The sequence below is a fragment of the Garra rufa genome, chromosome 5 (assembly GCF_049309525.1).
Source record: "Garra rufa chromosome 5, GarRuf1.0, whole genome shotgun sequence".
Lineage (NCBI taxonomy): Eukaryota > Metazoa > Chordata > Actinopteri > Cypriniformes > Cyprinidae > Garra > Garra rufa.
This window is the reverse complement of record NC_133365.1, coordinates 25,982,211-26,004,128: the sequence shown is the minus strand read 5'-3', so window position 1 is coordinate 26,004,128 and position 21,918 is coordinate 25,982,211. Positions and strand designations below refer to the sequence as shown.

At 34.0% G+C, this 21,918-nt stretch overlaps 2 protein-coding genes across 2 annotated transcripts in view; one reads left to right on the top strand and one right to left on the bottom strand.

The window, feature by feature from the left end:
• The window catches only part of tprn (taperin), a 29,857-nt gene extending 14,128 nt beyond the window's left edge, over nucleotides 1–15,729 (top strand). The window contains exons 2-4 of the mRNA XM_073841079.1: nucleotides 8,036–8,231; nucleotides 8,882–8,997; nucleotides 12,509–15,729. Of these exons, the coding sequence (XP_073697180.1) occupies nucleotides 8,036–8,231; nucleotides 8,882–8,997; nucleotides 12,509–12,571 (375 nt within the window). The 3' untranslated portion in view covers nucleotides 12,572–15,729. The remainder of the gene's footprint in view (nucleotides 1–8,035; nucleotides 8,232–8,881; nucleotides 8,998–12,508) is intronic.
• A 56-nt stretch (nucleotides 15,730–15,785) lies between these two features.
• ssna1 (Sjogren syndrome nuclear autoantigen 1) lies at nucleotides 15,786–21,843 on the bottom strand. The gene is made up of 3 exons (XM_073841080.1): nucleotides 21,551–21,843; nucleotides 19,628–19,827; nucleotides 15,786–16,123 (listed from the first exon to the last, which is right to left on the bottom strand). The coding sequence occupies exons 1-3, from the start codon at nucleotides 21,600–21,602 to the stop codon at nucleotides 16,028–16,030; spliced, it is 348 nt and encodes a 115-aa protein (XP_073697181.1). The 5' UTR covers nucleotides 21,603–21,843; the 3' UTR covers nucleotides 15,786–16,027.
• Nucleotides 21,844–21,918: the final 75 nt, after the last annotated feature.

The window sequence follows — 21,918 nt, the reverse complement described above, 5'->3', positions numbered from 1 at the left end:
GGTTGAATAAAAAAAGTTAATTAAACTAGACTAAAATATTTAAATTAATATATACAGTGCCCTCCACCAATATTGGCACCCTTGGTAAATATGAGCAAAGGTGGCTGTGAAAATAAATCTGCATTATTTATCCTTTAGATCTTTCATTCAACCTTTCATTGAAGTAAAACGATGGAAACTGGGAGGGAAATCATATTATGAAATGAATGTTTGTCTCTAGTTCACGTTGGCCACAATTATTGGCACCCCTAGAAATCTGTCTAAGTAAAATATAATTGTAAGTATATTCCCATTAATATTACAATATTTTTAGCACACCAGGGTTGCTAGGAGTATAAAATTATCCAGCCATGACTTTCTGTTCCACAGGATTATAAATATGAGGAACACAAATGCCAATTCCCTTAATCAGCCATCACAAGGAGTAAAACCAAGAATGTAGTTCTTATGTGCAGAACAAGTTTGTTGAGCTTCACAAAATACAAAGTGGCTGTAAGAAAAGAGCTAACGCATCCCCATTTCTACCATTAGGGCAATATTTAGGAAGTTCCAATAAACTAAAGAGAAGAGGCCATGTGTCTATATTATCCTAATACATGGTGAGGAGGAGACTTTGAGGGGCCAAAGACTCTCCAAGGATCACAGCTGGAGAATTGCAGAGATTAGTTGAGTCTTAGGGTCAGAAAGCCTAAAATAAAATGATCAAACAGCCCCTACATCACCGCATGTTGTTCCAGAGGGTTTAAAGAAAATCTTACTCACTCACCCAAAAACAAACTCCAGCATATTCAGTTGTCAGACACAACTGGAACTTCAAACAGGACTGGCTTCTATAGTCAGATGAAACAAAAAAAATGATCTTTTTGGCAACAAACCCACCAGATTGGTTTGGTGCAAACAGGGATAAAAAGTACCCCATGTCCACGGTTAAAAAATACTGCTGGGTCTGTAATGTTGTGGGCCTATTTTTCTGCTGGAAGTCCGGGACATCTTGTTCAGATACATCATGGATTTTGTCAAATACCAATGGATAAAAAATCTAAACCTGACTGCCTCTGTTAGAAATCTTATATGGGCTGTAGTTGGATCTCCCAATGATTAAAACATTAAAAAAAAAAAAAAGACCTGAATAATGAATAATTGTGGCCAATGTAAACTAGAGAAAAACATTTATTTCATAATGAGATCCCCCCCCCCCCCCCAGTTTCCATTTTTTTACTTCAATGAATGAAAGGTTAGAGATCTAAAGGATTAAATATTATTTTCACAGCCACCTTTGCTCATATTTATCAAGGGTGCCAATATTAGTGGAGGGCACTGTATGTATAACCTATAGTACAATATCAATGATACTTAAATAACATTGATTTATATTCCCGATTGATACATATGCAGACATCTGTGTATTGTGGTAGACCTATACAGTATAGGCCAAGTTATTTTGAAATTATTGACAGGAGCCAATATGATTTTTTCCAAAAATAGTTGCTCAAAAATGGGGGCTAAATATTTTGTGTACATCTCATTTGCCATTGCATTATGGTCATTATATTTCTAAAACCTTATTGGTCAACCACTAACTGAGATTAAGTAGTGGGTAAAAACATTATGTCACTGGTGTCAATATGAGTGAAAATACAAATAAAAATCTATTATTACTACAATATTTTTTTTAAGCGAGCAGTCAAAATGTTGTGTGTTGTAGGATCATGAGAGTTATGATTTGTGCAATGGATTTCTCGCAAGTTCAGTTTATTATACTCTATAGTGCAAATAGACATGACTGAAATATTTAAATCCCATATATCATATAATACACACGTTTACACACATTTATCACCCTGGTTCGCCCAACTTCTCACACTTATAAAACCATACGTGTGTGTGTGTGTGTGTGTGTGTGTGTGTGTGTGTGTGTGTGTGTGTGTGTGTGTGTGTGTGTGTGTGTGTGTGTGTGTGTGTGTGTGTGTGTGTGTGTGTACCTGGTATTCATCACGTTGTGGGGACCAGATGTCCCCACAAGGATAGGAATACCAGTAGATTTTGACCTTGTGGGGACATTTCTCAGGTCCCCATGAGGAAACAGGCTTATAAATCATGCACAATGTTTTTTTTTGATGAAGTAAAAGCATGCACAATCTCCTGTGAGGGCTAGGTTTAGGTGTAGGGCGATAGAAAGTACGGTTTGTACAGTATAAAAACCATTACGCCTATGGAATGTCCCCATAAAACATGTAAACCCAACATGTGTGTGTGTGTGTGTGTGTGTGTGTGTGTGTGTGTGTGTGTGCAGTTACAGTCTCAACCTAGTTCAAATCAGGACAGTGTATTTGGTAAATTCTGCTCTGATAGATTTGCTGTCTCTCCGTTTTTGGCTCTTTTAAAATTATTAATATGAATCATTACACAAAACATAACATAAACTTGTTTACTCAGTTTTACTAGAAAAATGTATTTTAATAATAATAATGCATTTTGCAGCAATTATCTTGTTAATTGATTGATTGTTAATTGCAATTGATTATGGACACTTCTTAAAGTGAACATATCTAGTTGTTCAAAATTATTATATTTAAGTACTCATCCATATTTATATGTACAAACCACTGTGATAATCTAAATATTAAGGATGAAATGAGCTGCTATTATAACTATTATTACAGTTGTATATCTATAACTTTATGCTTGTGTACAACAGAAAGAAAGAGTGTAAATGTGAGTTAAAATAAGGAGTGTCTGAAATCCACCACTGCTAAACTCTGTCAATAATTGAAGCTTTTATTGTTAAAATGCATAGAGAGCAAAATATGGAGTGGATATGAAGCATGCGTTCCAATGGTGCATATTCTCCCAATACCTTCATCAAGAATGTCTGTTGGATGAGAGCTCTGAAAATATTTTCATATCATGATTGATCTGGAATTTGACTTTTTTTCTCACGCCAAATAATTTTTCTTCCCAAATATATGTATAAATTGTGTTGCTGAAAAAGGTTGAAACTGCCAGCATATCATGCTGTGCTTAAATTTCTAATGCTGGCTGAGTGGTCAGGAAATATGTCAGGATGAGCCAAGAATGACCAAATAACTCCACACTGGAAACTTTGCTTGTTACTGCCAGTGACTTATTCAGAGTTTGGGCAAATTGTGCCTCAGGAAGCAATAGGTTTAGTAGCAAGAAACTACGGTAGTTGAGTGGGCAAAAGGCTAAGGTCACAAGTGTTGTTTAATGCAAAGGTTAGTGCTAAATTTAAATATTTATGTAAATGTGATGTAATTGCCATTCCAAAAGCTAGTGAATTGCCCATTGCATTTATGACACAATAGATACTTCAGACACAACGAGTTTTAAATTCAGTCTTATAAGATACCTTGCCTTGACCAATTCTGAGGCAGCATCACATCCTTTGCAAAGAAGACAATCACAAACTTCCTTGAGACAAACTCAGTGAAGAAATAAATTGAGGGTGTTAGATAATTTGTTTTGCTGCAAAATCAAATAAAATGTTTAAATGTAAAATTTCCCTTTTTTAGTTTTGCTATTACTATTATTTCAGGGGTCTGCTCAAATTATTAAACTTGTTAATTTAACTTGTTTTGCACAAAAATATTATTTATGTATTTGTATATAATTATTATATAAAAATAAATATGCATTATACATCAGCTTTTTGAACAGAGATGTGCCATTACTTTTAATTTTCCAAATGAATACAGAGGCAGAATATTGTTGTAGTGAGTTTTGCAAGGCCAAGCACTACTCTCTCTCTCTTTTTTTTTTTTAAATCGAAGAACTGTCTTCTGTCTTAACAATGTTAAAATAAATTCTCAGATCATCACAAAGTCCAAAAATATGTCATACCTTAAAGATTTGGTTAGGTGGGATGAAGTTTGTGACAGCCTGATTGATAGCACTTTAGATTTAAAACACTGTTTGATCAGCCAACATTTAAAGTTTTTGATATGGTGCTTCATACTGACCTAAAAGGCTATTACATATGTTTGATGCAAAACAGATACATCCAAACAACCAAATAACATGCTACTGTCAACGATGTTAGTGGCAGAATAAGGCTTTAGAGTTGCTTTCTAGTAGAGGAAACTGAAAAGGGTGTTGTTGCCATGACCAACTTGGACACAGCCAAAACACAGGCAAATCTGTAAAGAAAACCTGATTCAGTCAGCCAGAGATATAAACTTTGGGTGGAGATTTATTTTCTAGCAGGGAAGTGGCCCAGAACACACAGCAAAATCTGTGAAGGAATGGATCAAGAAAAGTTAGTATTAAGGAAAAGCCTGAACTCAAATGTAATTGAAAATGAATAGAATATTCTGAAAGTTGCAGTACATAGATACTCAGCGTCAGCTTTGGAGCTGGAACAAATTTGCATTTGCCTGTAGGATTAGGCAAAACTTTAAATGTGCAAAACTCAAGGATGTATTCACTGCTAAAGAACAATGAGGTCCCGCTTTATATTAGGTGTATCAGAAAATAAGTACAATGTACGTATTGTGTTCATATTGGGATATGGGTCAGTTAGGGACAGGTTTGGTGGTATGGGTAAGTTTAAGGGTGGGTTAAAGTGTAAGGGATGGGTCAACATTGTAATTATAAATTTAATTACAGAAATTAATTACAGATTAACTCTTTGCAAAGACCTGCTCCCCTTAGTTACTGTTGCTGTGTTCGACAAACAGTTCCACTCTCACACTACACATCATGTTCTCACACAGTGAAAAATACATTACGGTGAAAAGAGGAAACTGACAACAGACAAGACAGAGCAGGTTACTTCTGGTATTAAAAACGGTCTCAGCTTTTTGTCATTTAAAAAAAAAAAATCAAACAATAAATACCATTTTGTGGCTCTTTAATGTGTATTGCCTTAGTTCAAATGGCATGTGAACCGATCGTCTTTTCATATTTACGTAAAGTACTAAATAAGCATAAATGAACATATTTTATTAAGACATATTTTATTTCAACCATGGAAAGATGTCAATGCAAGCCATTTTTCAAGTTTAAGTTCACAAAAGTTAATCTACTCTTCTGTCTAATTTGTTTGTCAGACAAAATGATTGGTCAGATCGGCTGTCAATCAAGCTCTTTGCGAAGGGTACATTTTTTTGTGCATTGATACATTTTTGTTTATTGACAAGTTCCAAAAAACTATTTTTTTATGGATTTGTTTTTTTATGTGTCCTTTCTTAATGAATAACTTTTGAATGTTAGAGTATTTATATTTCAAATAGGTCAGAGAAACGTTAAAAAACTGAAAGGAAACTGACAGGCTAAATTCATAATTACACTTACTGTAAAACATACAACACTTAGGTTTCTGAGTCAGTTACTTCAAAAGCACATGATTGTTAACAATTAGATTGTATATAATGTAATTTTTATTACACCAAATAAACATTGCCCAATTACATGCGGCCTTTGTCCGGTTGTTTTGCTGGGTGTGCCATGTAGAGCCATGTTCACAGCCTTTGTAAATTAACCGTGCATATATGTTGTTGAGTAAGGGCATGTGATTGAGATTAGAATAGATTTAGGACAGCGCTGACACACACACACACACACACACACACACACACACACACACACACACACACACACACACACACACATACACACACACATACACACACAGCCCAAGACACAGACATTGACCAGGTGACTGTCACTGGGGTGCTTTGGAACACCACATACTTACTAGGGTGTACTATCTTCTAGTGGCCCTTCGTATTGAGTTTGAATTGCAGAGTCCTGAGTGGTGTTTACTATGTTGCTATGTGAATGCTGGGTTGTTCTTGGTGGTTTCTAGGTAATACTTTTTCAAAAGAGAGAAAAAAACCCTGTCATATAGACTTGAAGGCCTCAGCAAGGGCCACAGGATGCTTTAAAATTATTTAATGGTTTAATTTTTAAGGTATTCTAATAATATAGTTTAATTAAAATGCTAAACAATACATACAATGAAGGAAACCATATTTGTTTTTTTCCCTTTATAATAATTGTTTTTGTTTTGTTTCTATTTTAATAAAAATATGTTTTAATAAATTAAATTAAAACAAGTGTCATAATTATAGCAGGCATACTGGCAGGCATTGTACAGATGTAATTCAATGTAAAAACATGTTATTTACACAATACAATGGCATGCGAAAGTTTGGGAACCCTTTGCAGAATCTGTGAAAATGTAAATAATTTTAACAAAATAAGAGAGATCATACAAAATGCATGTGATTTTTGTATTTAGTTCTGTCCTGAGTATGATATTTTACATATAAGATGTTTACATATAGTCCACAAGACAAAAAATTGCTGAAATTATTAAAATAACCCTCTTCAAATGTTGGGAGCCCTTACCTGGATGATCTACAACTGTTTTTTTGTTTTGTTTTGTGATGGTTGTTCATGAGTCTCTTGTTTGTTCTGAACAGTTAAACTGAGCACTGTTATTCTAAAAAAATCCTCCAGGTCCTGCAGATTCTTCAGTTTTCTAGTATCTTGCATATTTGAACTGTTTCCAGCAGTGACTGTATGCTTTTGGGATCCATCTTTTCACACTGAGGACAATTGAGGGACTCAAACACAACTATTAAAAAAGGTTTAAACATTCAACTGATGCTCCAGAAGGAAACATGATGCATTAAGAGCTGAGGGGAGAAAACTTTTTGAATTTGAAACATGCAAGTATCTTCTGTTGATTCCGATTGGCAGTACAAAATAGGAGAAAAAATTATATTTTAACAAAATAAAAATATGGACATCTTCATCCTGTTCAAAAGTTTTTACTCCCTGGCTCTTAATGCATCGTCTTTCGTTCTGGAGCATCAGTGAATGTTTGAACCTTTTTTAATAGTTGTGTTTGAGTCCCTAAATTGTCCTCAGTGTGAAAAGATGGATCTCAAAATCATACAGTCACTGTTGGAAAGGGTTCAAATATGCAAAGGATGCTAGAAAACTGAAGAATCTGCAGGACCTGGAGAATGTTTTACAAGAACAGTGCTCAGTTTAACTGTTCAGCACAAAAAAGGACTTATGGACAACCATCACAAAACAAAACAAACAAAAAAAAAAAACAGTTGTAGATCATCCAGGTAGCCACACAGTATTGAGAACCAAGGGTTCCCAAACTTTTGAAGAGGGTTATTTTAATAATTTCAGCTATTTTTTGTCTTGTGGACTATATGTTAACATCTTTTATGTAAAATATCTTACTCAGGACAATACTAAATAAATAATAACATGCATTTTGTATGATCTCTCTTCTTTTGTTAAAATTATTCACATTTTCACAGATTTTTGCAAGGGGTTCCCAAACTTTCGCATACCACTGTAAGTGCATTGTAACAGAGATTAATTTAATTGTTAGTACATAGTATGAATATGGTAATCATTTAATGCCTTTTGAATATATCATGATGCTTTGCCACTGTCACATTACTTTCGGTAAGAGTGCTTTTAATTCTTTCGAGTTTCCCAGCATTGATTTGCGTGTCAGCATTTATGACCATGACTGACAAATTATCAGGCGTCATCAAACCGGTAAAGCTTATATTGACCATAGTAAGGAGCAAGAAACAAATAAAGCAATAAGGAAACTATGTTGTCTGTTAATGCTTAATTTTTGTCCCACCATTTCCCTTTCATTTGCATTATGTGAATATTCAAAAAATGTCTCCATTTGTTACCATAGATCCCCAGTGTAGATAAATATTATGTGCACAGCCCTGGTAAAGCTTTGCTAAACAAATGTTTGTTTTGGTCAGGACCTTCCAGTCTGCTATAGTGCCATGAACAAGTTTGGACACATTTGTTTAAAATGTCAAACAAATCAAAACTATTCTGTATCTTCTTCAAAGTCACCACACTTTGCCTAGATCCCTGCTGATTGTGGCTTCTCTTAAACAACTTCATGAGGTACATTCTAGGATGCATTTAAATAGTATCGAAAGAGCATTAGCGGATTTCATGCTGGTCTATTTATGATTGGTGTAAAACAAACTGTCCTTTGCTTCTACCATAGCTGACAATATCCTTCAACGAGTCCAGCCTGCAGAGCACTTTCGAATACCCGTCCGAGAGCAGTGTGTGGGACAGCGGAGAGGACGAGGAGGAAGGAGAAGAAAAAGGAGAAGATGATGGAGGGATCATTGCAGGGAGGATAAGCATTCCCCGCGCCAGCTACACCAGCTCACCCACTCACTCCAACAACGCCACGGGTGAGTACGACGAGAAGAAAGGCAGGAAATGAATAGAATGAGAGGAAGGCACAGAAACCGTGGATGAGGTGAACAGGAAATGGATCCAGTTCACATACTATTTTTACGCACTAAATATATGCTTTTTTGGTTCTATCTTTTGGGATGCAACTCTTAGAAGTCCAGTGGTAGTGGTAGTATGCAATTTGATTGGGTTTCTTATGGTCTTGCAGGAAGTGGGGTCAGTTTGATGAAAAATCCACTTCTACATTATAGTAATGCTTGTTAAAATGGTTGAACTGATAATGGTGATTGTTGGGATGATCTTTTATGGTTAAAGCAGACCACCTTCATCTTTACACTAAAGCTGTACAGCTCTAGATTTAAACAGTGTTGACACCTGCTGGTCAGTCATGGGGTGTTACATTTATTGCATTTGAATAGTTGACAAATAAATTGAACATTCTTTTTAAAGGTTAAAATTTATATCAATGTACAAGGGAATGTGTATATTAAGTGCTCATTGTATTGATATAATTTTATAATATTCTATTTTAATATATTAATTTCTTAATAATGAAGTTATATAAAGTATTTTTAAATGGAGTAGAGTTTGCGTGATAGTTTTTCACCCTGAAGTGACGTTAATGCCTTTCTTCTCTTGTCCTCAGATCTTTCCAGTTACACACCCAAACACTCAGTGGAGTTTAACGCCTGGCAAGAACACAAGCTTGATGAGTCTGCTCACCAGGGGGAAGATACTTCACAGAGTACAGAAGAGGTCATGGTAAGAAATTAGAATATGTACACAACTGTGGTGTAAAATGAGAAGAGCATGATAATGGTTCCATGTAAAATGAGGGCATTATGAGATCTCTAAGGAATTGCCTGCTGGTTGCTAGGGTATTCTGGGTGTTTGCTTTCTGGCTCAAGTGGAAATATCCCTCCTCCAGTATTCTATTGTCTCTATGGGAAAGACACTGTCATTAAAATGCATAAATGAGTGCCATCAATTATTATTATTGTTCTGTGTCACTACAGAATACAGCAGTCACTCCTAAAGTCACAACGGGATAACCATACAAGCATTTAAGCAAACATTTAGCACATTGAGAAAGTGCAAACAAGTAGCACACTTCCATTCAAAAGTTTGGGGTCAGTAAGAATTTTTTTCTTTAAGAAATTACTTTTATTCAGCAAGGATAGAACACTTTTGATAGTCATCAAAAGTGACAGTAAAGCATTTAAAATGTTCCAAAAGATTCTATTTCACATAAATGCTGATGTTTTAATTATGGTTTTATTTATCAAAGAATCCTGGAAAATGTACCACAGTTTCCATAAAAATATTGAGCATATATAGCAAATATTAACTGTAATAATAATAGGTTGTGATAATAAGAAAAAAAATCCTATATGTGACCCTGGACCAGAAAAAAACAGTCATAAAGGTAAATGATATTAGTAATAAATAATTAGTCAAATAAATAATTTGCTTTCCATTGATGTATGGTTTGTTAGGATAGGACAATATTTGGCCGAGATACAACTATTTGAAAATCTGAAATCTGAGGGTGCAAAAAAATCAAAATACAGAGAAAATCTGAAATTCTTAGCAATGCATATGACTAATCAAAAATTACGTTTTGATATATTTACTGTAGTCTTTACTTAATATCCTAAAGATTTTGGCATAAAAGAAAAATGCTTAGTGTACTACAAATACATGTACATATTATGCACTTAATAAAAATACCCTGCAATTGCACTTTTAGTATACTAAACTGGTATACTTAAAGTCTGCTAAATTGGAACAACTAATTTTGTACTTAATGCACTTTAATTGTGCGGAAGTAGTGCTTAAGTCCAACTAAAGATATACTTCAGCATATTTGATTGTGGTACTTTAGGTACACTTTAAATATTTAACATTTAAAGACCAATATTATTTAAAGATCATCATCAATAGTGACATTAAAACATATTTTAGGCTTAATATTAAGAAATGTGCAGTAGTGCTCCAAATGAAGTTTAATTACAATTCTTATATCAGTAAGTCTCAAGAGATATGTTAGTAAATATGGTAAAAGACTTGAAATATACTTCGTATAAAATAAATGTATTTTAAATCTATTGCTTTTTTACTAGGGAATAAAGTACATTTTTAAATATATTAAAATGTGTCTCTACAGAATACAGTAGTCACTCTTAAAGTCACAATGGGATGACCATACAAACATTTAAGCAAACATTTAGCACATTTAGAAACTGCAAACAAGTAGCAGACTTCCATTCAAAAGTTTTGGGTCAGTAAGATTTTATTTTTCTAAAGAAATTACTTTTATTCAGCAAGGATAGAACACTTTTGATAATCATCAAAAGTGACAGTAAAGACATTTAAAATGTTACAAAAGTTGTAGACTCGAGTCCCAAATTTGATGACTTGTGACTTGACTTGACATAATCAAAGACTTGCGACTAGACTTAGAATTTGACAGCAATGACTCGAGACTTGACTTGGACTTTGACTCGGCAAGTCTTTATAGCCTATCTTTAAAAAAAAAAAAAAAACAGAGTTCTGATCAATATAGGCTGGATACTAAAGCATATGATCACACTGGTATGATTAGCGCAGCTTTTGCACCTGAGCCAGAGAGGGATTTGCTAAGTGAGCGCTTGTATTGTTTTTATCCACATAATGTTTAGGATATTTAATGTTTTAAACATTTAAATTACACATAATCACTATAAACCACTTATAATAATAAGAAGAAGAAATGCCGATGTATATTGACAGCAGTACAGCAGTAACCTGATAATTGGTTAAATTATTAGCAGCATATTGGCTTTTTTTTCACGTCAAACAGTCGTATGTAGCCTACATATACAGTTCACTCTATTCTTCCTGTTTACCAGCCACTCACTTTGATGTTGTAAATCCGACAGACTCTACTAAATGGTAGCCCCTAAACTAAGCCATCAACTGTGATTATTATGAACTTGTTTAAAACACAAAATACATTTACTTGCATTTATTTGTGTATCTGAATAGCTACAGTTTTGCTGTGAATAATTTAGCATGCCTCATTTCTTAAACCTGCTGAACGGTGTGGTGCCAGACACGTTCAGTTTAGGCTTGTGCCAAACTCATAAACTGGACATATTAACTCAACCTCTAGATTTTAAAATTAATTATTAACATTTTATGCAGCGCCATGGTTTTAACAAGCGCTTGTCTCCGTGACAGCATTAAATTTGAACTATTTGTTCTCAATAGGATTTGATTTAGGAATTCCCTATATAAGAACTTAAAATTATATAGAGCTATAAGAAAACTTACCATCCAGTTTGCTTTTAAACCCATTCACTGTTGGTTTCTTATTTTTATTTAACATTTGTATATGTTATAACTATTGTTATATATTTACTTTTCCGATTCATTTTATGTATCTCTTTGCCCAGTAATTAATGTTCTGTATAAACGTATCAAGTACCATAAATGTTTTGTAGATACCGTAAATAATACCCAACAATCATGTCAGTAAAGCTATGTCTATTTCAGTAGGTGGTGATAAATGAACGTCTGTATTACATATTAGCAAGTTATTAATTATTTAACTAAATTGATTTATTAAAATCACTTAATCCTTAATAAATGAAACAGTGGACTTAAGATAAAATATTCATTCAACTAGGCCTATATTTGTTCACAAATAATGATTAATTCTTCAATGAAACACCACTAATTATCATATTTTTTTATAATTATACCTACTATACTGTTATTGACTTTAAATTTACCGTAGTAATTAATACAGAGACACTAATTTGTGCAAACAGCACTAATGACTTGTTTAGGACTTGACGCTTAAAGTTGAGGACTTGCAACTCGACTTAGACTTGCCTGTCTTGACTTCGGACATGTCTGTCTTGACTCTGGACTTGACTCGAGACTTACTTGTGACTTGCAAAACAATGACTTGGTCCCAACTGTCCCTTCAAACGTTTTAGGGTTTGTTATTGTCAGTTGTTTTTGATGGAACTATTATTAGTGAGATGTATTACCAGTCATTATCAGCTTAAGATTATTTGGAAAATAGATGGCGCATCTCTCTTAAACCAGACCTTGAGTCAGAAAGTTTGAGTTATTGATTACTCTATTTCCATTGCACAAATGGTACACCAAGTTTAATACTTTGGTTCAAGAGACCCTTGAGCAGCAGTAATGACATGTAAAGAACCAAATCCTGACAAAATTGCATATTTCATCATGCACACTCTCTTTTTTTGTTCACCAGCTGACACCTGCTGATAGCTCCTCACTGTCAGACTTCAGCAGTGAACCAGCCCTCTATTTCTAAACCTTCCAGACATCTGGAAAATACGGGACCAACCATTGCCTGCCAGCACCAGCCTGGATGCAAAGAAACAACTTCCAGAACAATGGGACCAGTAGCAACCACCACGAAAAACGTACATTACGTATTCCATGTCCATACACCTTCATCGTCAACAGCAGGACTGTCCTCATCGCTGATCCACGCAGTGGATGTGTCACTCACCTTGACCTCCTGTTGCAACCGATTGTGATTGTGATGGACTCTGTTAACATGGAAAATGGCTCAAACAGCCATTCCACTCTTGAACTTCATTCTTCCATCACATACTTGCTTTACGTATGTAATCCTCACCTCATGAAAGTGACCAAATTTCTAAGAGAGAAAGATAAAAGACTGTTCTTAAAATAGAGAGGGAAACTTGAGTGTGTGTAATGGGACTCCAGAAAGAGGACAATAGAAGGGTGAAGCAACAAAAAATGAAATAAGTGACTTGTTTATGTATGACTGGTAAAAGGGTGCCACAATCCTTGTCCTTTGTGATGTTTTTGTATGTGCATGTGTAGGTCTGTATTGACATGACTCCCAAACTATAGAAGTCCTCCATTTTAGTTTAATATGTTTCCTTTGTATGTCTGTGTTCCATTCAAGGTAGACATTTCTAATGCACAGAACAATATAATATAGAGCTGAAATACTAACATCATGTTACTGTGGACTTAGTGATTCTAGATCTGTTTTGAAGAGCAGCTCTTAATTGGTGAGCTGGTAAGCTCATTCATTTTGCTTTTCTTTTTTATGGTAATAGAATTTATTAACCACTCAAAATAATAATCATAATTGGATCACACATGCAATTAAAAATGCAAGTTAATCTTGTGAAGACATTCCCAGGTTACATTTCACCCCAAAATGAAAAATAAATAAAATATTATACTGCATAAATGAAATTAAGACAATTTGTAGGACTACTATTTAAACATGTTTCCTTCCTAAGTTCTTATTTCATATTATTTATCATAATACACATGAGATTTTTTCCAATATTCTCAATGATTCTCATTATCTTAATCTAGTGTTTTTACAGTAAATACTGCAATACCGTTTTCATTGTATTAATAATTTTTTCACATTATGGTTGTCTCTTAAGCAAAATATCCAAAACATCCATTTATTCTGTCACTTTTGGAGTGAAATATGACCTGGAAGTGTTCTTGCTAGGTTTTGTGAGATTTATGCTGTGCGAAACTGCACTAGGATTGACCTACATGTGCTTTAGTATGTCAGTTTGTCAATATTCATGCTTAGGTTTGTATACTTGTGTGTTTTGAACTGGACATTGCAGTACGAATGGGGAGCGGTCAGTTTTAGTTATGATGGGTTTGTGAGTGGGCACACTGTATGCATGGGCCATGTGTGTGCGAAACATGAAGACTACATACACACAATGCCAATTGACTTGAGTGTGTCATATCTGTTAAATGACTTTGGCGTATCTGCTCATGTGTCTCCTCAGCCTCTCCGACCAGTATTGATGTATAGTTTGTACACTCCAGGATGAAGTTTTCATAATTTATTTCATGTATCTTTTATCACTTTTTCATATTTTTAGTCACAGGGCAAACAGTAGCACCAAGGTGCTTGAGCATTTTTTTTTTTTTTTTTTGATAATTTGACATCATGTACAAAGTTACATGAGTGTTGTTAGGACAGCTTACATCTTAGTCCTATGCTTTTGTATTCATGCATTTGCACTGTTTTGTTTTTGCTTTATTTTGCACCTTACGCAGCTCTTGGTTGGAATAATGCTCTTCAGGAATCTAATATCACTTTCATATTGTAATTTATTTTACAAAAAATATTATGTGTACATTGGGAACATAACATTGACTTGAAGCACCAGCTATAGTCCTTATCAGCTTCAAACTGCTGATCAATATTTTCTTCCTGATTTCTTTAAGACACTGGTGTTTTTCACACTGAACACATTCCTGATTTGGTTTTCTAATTTAGTTATTAGGACCGACTGTCTGTGCTGTTATTCTGAAGGTAGTGAATTTTAATCCATTTGTTCAAACAGTGTAGTCACTATATGGTATACCTAGATATACCAGACATGGACAGCTATTATTCAGCAAGGATGCAATAAATTAACCAAAAGTTACAGTGAAAACTTTAACATTGTTACAGATAAATGTGTATTTCAAATTAATGATATTTGTTTAAACTATCTGTTGACAACGTAGCCTTACCATTGTAGAAATAAATAAATTATTTCTCATATCTTTTTTACATTTTGAAATAGATTAAAATCGAAAATGATTATTTTAAATTGGAATATTTCACAATATTACTGTTTTTACTGTATTTTTGCTAAATGCAGCCTTGGTGAGTATGAGACATGTTGCAAAAACAATGATATTTTCATTTTTTGTATTGCTGCCTGTCTGAACAAAGCCTTTGAACTCAGTTTTTTTTATACTGTACACTCTTAAAAAATAAAAGTGCTTTAAAAGGTTCTTCACAGCGATGCCATAGAAGACTCATTTTTGTTCCACAAAGAACCATTCAGTCAGTTTTTTAAAGAACCATCTCTTTAGCCATTTATAATCTGAAGAACCTTCTTTTGCCACAAAGAACCTTTTGTGAAACAGAAAGGTTCTTCAGATGGTAAGGTTCTTTGTGGAACCATTTAAACAAAAAAAGGTTTTTTCTATGGCATCGCAAAGCACTTTTATTTTTAAGAGTGTATGTCACATAATTAAGGGCAAATTTTATCAAGAGAATGTTCTAATAAGGATATTTCACCAAGTGTTAGAATTCAACCAAGTCTTACCGTACATACTAACTATGTCACTTTAGCACTTGGCTTATCGTCCCAGTATACAATAGATCCTCTGGATATTCTTTGCAAACGAAATATTCTTGAGGAAAGTATATTAGACGTTTAGAGGGTTGGGAACTATTGCTTTTGTGTCTTAAAATGTAATGCCACTTCAAGTGCTTATTAGTTCCTGTAACTCTAGTCAAGCTGCTCATTGCTCTGGTGGTTAATGTACTGTATGTTAAAACTTCCTCATCCTTTCTATTTTCTTTAAATGTACAATTTGGTTTTGATGAATTTAGAGGGGGGGGGGGGGAAGTCAAACACAAGGAAATGTTCAATAAAGAAATTAAGGCTATGAAGTGTTCACAGTTTAAATTGAGGATATATTTACATGCAGAAATACCGTATAAAAACAATTTCACAATATATCTTTATTAAAACATTACATTTAAATAAAAGCATTGCATTAAACACTAATCCGTATCAAAACATTTTATAAACCTATACATTACATACAGACCTTCCAAATAGGAACGAGAATTTACATTCTGATTTTGTGTGGTGATTACAAGAGGGAAATTCTGGTAGAAATGAAAGAAGAAGTGAGAGAGGAGAAGAATAGAATATAGACACATAGGAACATTCAGTATTATTCAATGATCTTTGCTGCTTCTTGGTTCAGTGGCTTTAGTCAGATTCCCTGTTTCCTTCTTTAAAACACTCAAAAGTGTCTGAGAGCTTTCAAGAATCTGAGAGAGACAGAGAGGAGAGGTTTAGTCAAACAATACATAGATATACACCACACAGATAGATAAAAAGGCTGGGGTTTATTAATATAGCAAATGCTAGAAAAGGTACATTTAAACCAAAAAATACTACTACTACTACTACTACTACTACTACTACTACTACACACACTATCGCTGCATCCCAATGTGCACACTATCTACTCCATCTGCCCTAAATAGTATAGAAAATGACTACTATCACACAAAATTTAGGATGGATAGTATACACATTGGGACATAGGCTGTGTTTTCAATTATTATGCAAGTGACATATCATTAGAATTTCAGCAAAATAACAATTCCAATTTTAGTTTTTCAAAGAAAATATTTCCTATTTTCCAATTCCAGTTTTGTTTGTTAAAGGGGAAGTTCCTGAGTGTGACGCGTCAACGTGCTCTGGCATAGTAGGAAGCGATCTGTCAAGCGTATTCACAGTACAGAGAGATCACTTCCACGCATGTGTCTACTATGCCAGAGCACGTTGACACGTCATGCGCAGGCTGTTGTGAACGCACTCAGGACAGTTGGACATTGCGGTGGATAAGAGGTAAATAATGATACAAATACTGTTCAGTTTCTTGCACAGACAGATTGTTTTGTGTGTTAAGATTTCAATGAGCCGCAGGGTTTCATTTGGTTTTGTCTGTATATGTTTTATTGACTCTGAAATCCGTGGGTCCCATTGACTGCAATTATATGACTGACAGACTGCAACTGTTTGAGTTAAAGGGATAGTTCACCCAGAAATTAAAAGTTTGTTTATCTGCTTACTCCCAGGGCATCCAAGATGTAGATGACTTTGTTTCTTCAGTAGAAAACAAACAAAGATTTTTAACTCAAACCATTGGAGTCTGTCCATCATATAACGGCAGTCAATGGTTACCAAATCTTTAAGAGTTAAAAAAAAACATACACAGACAAAACCAAATTATACCCTGTGGCTCGTGACGATACACTGAGGTCTTGAGATACATGACGATCGGTCTGTGCAAGTAACTGAACAGTATTTATATAATTTTTTACGTCTTATCCACCGGAACGTTCAGCTGTATGGAGCACGTTCACAACAGCCGGCGCATGACGCATCAACATGCTCTGGCAATGTAGTCGGTGAAAAGTCAACACTCCCAGATGAGTTTGCACAAGGAAACGTAATCTTTTAGTTTTTAATCGGTTGCCAGAATCAGGATAAGCACAAGTAATTAACATTTTGAGAGGCCAATATGCACTATGTAAACAATGAGTGACGTATATGTGTGACAGATCGCTTCCGCGCATGCATCTACTACGGCAGATCACATTGACGCATCACGTGCCGGCTGGGTGAACACGCTCAGGACAGTAGAATGTTGCAGTGGATCAGAGGTAAATAATGATATAAATACGGTTCTGTTTTTTGCACTCGTTTTGTGTCTTAAGACCTATGTATCATCACAAGCCGCATTTGGTTTTGTCTGTGTATATTTTTTTTTACTCTTAAAGATTTGGTAACCATTGACTGCCATTATGACTGACAGACTGCAACAGTTTGAGTTAAAAATCTTTGTTTGTGTTCTGCTGAAGAAACAAAGTCAGCAACATCTTGGATGCCTTGGGGGTAAGCAAATAAACATCAAATTTTCATTTTTGGGTGAACTATCTCTTTAAAAATCTTCGTTTATGTTCTATCGAAGAAACAAAGTCACCCACATCTTGGATTTATGCAGTGTTTGAAATGCATCAAAGCACTTGCATTCAAAAGTTTGGGATAAGTAAGACTTTTGATATTTAAAGAAGTTTCTGATGCTCATCAAGGCTGCATTTATTTGATCAAAAATTCTGAAAAAAAAAAACTGTTATATTGTGGAATATTATTAACTTTTCTATGTGAATATACTTAAAATATATTTTATTCCTGTGATGCAAAGCTGGATTTTCAGCATCATAACTCCAGTTTTCAGTGTCCCAAGATCCTTCAGAAATCATTCTAATATACTGATTTATTATCAATGTTAAAAACAGTTGTGCTGCTTAATATTTTGTTGGAACCTGTGATATTTAATAAAGACTCCTAAAATAAAGTAAGTTAAAGTTAAAAAGAACACCATTTATTTAAAATAGAAATCTTTTGTAACAACATAAACCACCATGTAAAATTTTGCAGTCAGTAAATTTTTATTCTTTATTTTTATTTTGAAAGAAATTATTACTTTTATTCACCAAACGTGTTAAACTGATAAAAAAGTGATAGCAAAAACGTATATTGTGAGAAAAGATTTCTATTTTCAATAAATGCTGTGTTTTTTATTACTTTTTATTCATCAAAGAATCCTAAAAAAAAAAATCACAGTTCCAACATTTATAATAAAGGTAAAAAATCAGCATATGACACTGAAGACTGTAGTAATGGCTGATAAAAATTCAGCTTTGCATCACAAGAATAAATAATTATATTTTCAAATATATTAAAATAGAAAACAATCATTTTAAACTGTAATTTTACAATGTTCTGATCAAGTAAATGCAGCATTGATGAGCATAAGAGAATTATAAAAAAAAAAAAAAAAAAAAAACACATTACAAATCTTACTAATCCCAAACTTTTGAACAGCAGCATACATAAGACATTTTATTATATTATTAATGTAGACATATATATATAATGTATTGAAGGAGCAATGGTTGTTAAGCTGTATTTGTGCATATGTATTTAGGCTACTGTTTTTCATACAAATACCACACAAACCATATAGTTACATGAGGTGCTATGTGTGGTTTTACCTTTGGTTATCGTGATCTAATTGTGTGATACTATAGATGACCAAAGATTAATTTTAATAAAAGTAGAGTCCTAACTCAATAAGCATAGTTTGATTTTACCCTATAAATATGAGGTTGTTACAATATTTACAGATGTTAAATTAAATCTATTTTTGGAGAAAAAAAATGTTTTTTATTGACCTTGCATACATGTAAACCTGTTTTAGGTGACTCATAAAACAAAATGAACAACCTTTAAAATAGCATAATAGGAGCACTTATTATAAGAAATTCAATATTGACAAAATTTTATTGTGATAGTTTTTGGGCCACATCACGCAGCCCTAATTTAAATACATTATTAACAAGTATTTGTTCAGTACGGTTCCATACACACAGCAAATGTGGTTGTCACTACCTTAATTTTGGGTCAATTTGCTCCCATAAATTACTTAACTGTGTGTGTGCAGAACACGATTAAGCACTAAATAGAGAACTAACAACAAAATTTAGTGTACGTGGCCATAATCAGCTAATAATAATGCTTAGCCAACATTAGTACTGTGTTATTTTTAAGTAAATCAATTAATTAACTGTAGAAATGTTTTAAAATTTTCATTAAAGGTATTTGGTTTCAGACAAGTGTTTTTTTTTAAATACATGAAGTTTTAAATCCTCTCCCACTGTAAAATTCTCACCTGTACAAAAACATTTATGTGTCCTTACCTTCATGTATGCAGCCTCTGTCTCCGCAATAGTGCGGTCAAAGTCAGCACGGGCAGCGAGGCGGCGTGCCAGGCTCTCGTTCACACGACTCAGCTTTTCTGTCAGCACACGGATATCATGCTGCAGGCGACTTTTCTCCGCTTCCTCCTGCTGGATCAGCCGGTTCAGCTCTTCTCTTTTAGAGCACAGTTCCTCTATACCTGAGCAAGACAAGAAGGATTAAAAGGGCCACTTATTAAAAAAAAAATTAAAAGGCTGTCTCAGGCACATGCCAAAAATGTCTTGACAGTGTTTTCCTCGCATTTCTTTACATTCATGTTGTTATAGCTGAAAGGGAGTGTGTATAAGTTGCAGATGAGGGCTTGCTCAGCAGTTCCTCCTACTAATTAGAGCAATAAAGTGCAGGACTTTATCAACCACTAATTCAAGCAGTCATGTAACTCTATGTGAATTTTAATACATCATGTTCAGTGATTGTGAAACAAAAATGTTCCCAACTTGTGGCCCAAGGCCCTACAGTGTGTGTGTGTGTGTGTGTGTGTGTGCATATATACTTTTTAAGTCTCTTATGCTCTTCAATGCTGCCTTTATTTAATTAAAAATAATAAAAATAAAAACTGTAATATTGTATAAAAAAGTTACCGTTTCAAACAACCTTAATATAATCTTAATATACTTTAAAATATAATTTATTCCTATAAAGGCAAAGCTGAAATTTCAGAAGACATTACTCCAGTCTTTAGTGTTCAATATGCAGATTTATTATCAACATTAGAAGCAGTAGTGCTGCTTAATACTTTTGAACCAGTGAAACTTTTTTCAGGATTTTTGCTGAAGAAAATGTTACAAAGAACAGCATTTGTTCAAAATGTAACTATATTGTAACAATATACACTACTGTTCAAAAGCTTGGGGTCAGCATTTTATAGAAGAATAAGTAAAGTAAGTTTTTTTTAAACTTTTATTTATCAACAAACCCTCAAAAAGTGTCACCACTTCCAATAAAGATTTTAAGTGGCATAACAGTTTCCAACACTGACAATATATCAGCATATTAGAATGATTTCTAAAGGATTATGTGACACTGTAATAATGGCTGAAAAGCTGAAAGGTCAGCTTTGCCACCACATGAATAAATTATATTTTAAAGTATATTAAAAAAGCAAACAGTTATTTTAAATAAATTGTAATAGTTCACAATATTACAGTTTTTACTGTATTCTTTTTTTTGATCAAATAAATGCAACCACCATAAGCACAAGACACGTCTTTTAAAAATCAATATGAAATACAAATACTGTTTGTACTAAGACAAATAGGACAAATAGCATAAGAACCCTTTTTTCAAAAACAACATTTTTTTGTATTTTAATTTATTTATTTTAAATAATTAAACTAGAACAGATGTAATGTTCAAAACCAATATAAAAAAAGCTTGTCATATGTTGGTGAATCATGTTATTACTTATTGTGATGATCTACACACCTGTGGTTACTTTGCTGAGAGCCTGTATCAACTTTGAAAGACAACTGACTTGTGATCTGACTGACTTATTCAATGCAGTGACATTGGCATGCACCTGTCCAAATACTTTTTTAAACCCACTTAAAGAATTCTTTGCATTTCTCCAGAAAGGACATCATATTTATGTCTCTCACAAAAACACACGTCTTCTTTGCAAGCAGATATTAAAGCTGTTCTTTCAGGGAAGGAAAAAAGACACTGGTTGATAGGTGTCACACTAGTCTTCTAATCATTTCTAAGTTAGTATAATGACTACTAATGTCATCGTAGACTAGCTCCATACAAGTTTCTTCCAACTATCCACAACAAGTACATACAACTAGAAGAAAATAATATCAAAAAGAAACTCTACGTTGCCCCGACAGCAAAATGACACATCTTGGTCGATAGCTACTTACACTTGACAAGCTCATTGTTGTAGGTTTGCAGTGCAGCTCCTTGCTGGGTCATTCTGACTAGCAGGCTAGCTCGCTAACTACAAGAAAAGGCCCGTCTGAACTAGTTTAATCACTAAAAGCGTTTCATGCAGCTTAGCAGTGAAGTCTGTTTGCTGGTTGTACCTTCTGGGTCAGATTCTTGCTTAAATTAGCAAGCCACGAACTTTACCGGGTATTAAATGGCATACATCTGCGAGGGGAGTAACTTTAAAGAAAACATTCCAGAAGCCCACAAGCGGTTAAGTCAAGTCTCCCTCCTGTTTCCAAGGGAACGTTTAAGAGGAGTCATCACAACGGTTTCCGTTAGACTTTTATTTTAGAATTTAGGA

Coding starts and splice junctions, on each gene's coding strand:
- ssna1 (XM_073841080.1), bottom strand. CDS start 21,602: ATGACCCAGCAAGGAGCTGCACTGCAAACCTACAACAATGAGCTTGTC. Junction 19,828..21,550: donor CAACAATGAGCTTGTCAAGT/GTAAGTAGCTAT, acceptor TGTCTTGCTCAG/GTATAGAGGAACTGTGCTCT. Junction 16,124..19,627: donor CAGAGGCTGCATACATGAAG/GTAAGGACACAT, acceptor TGTCTCTCTCAG/ATTCTTGAAAGCTCTCAGAC.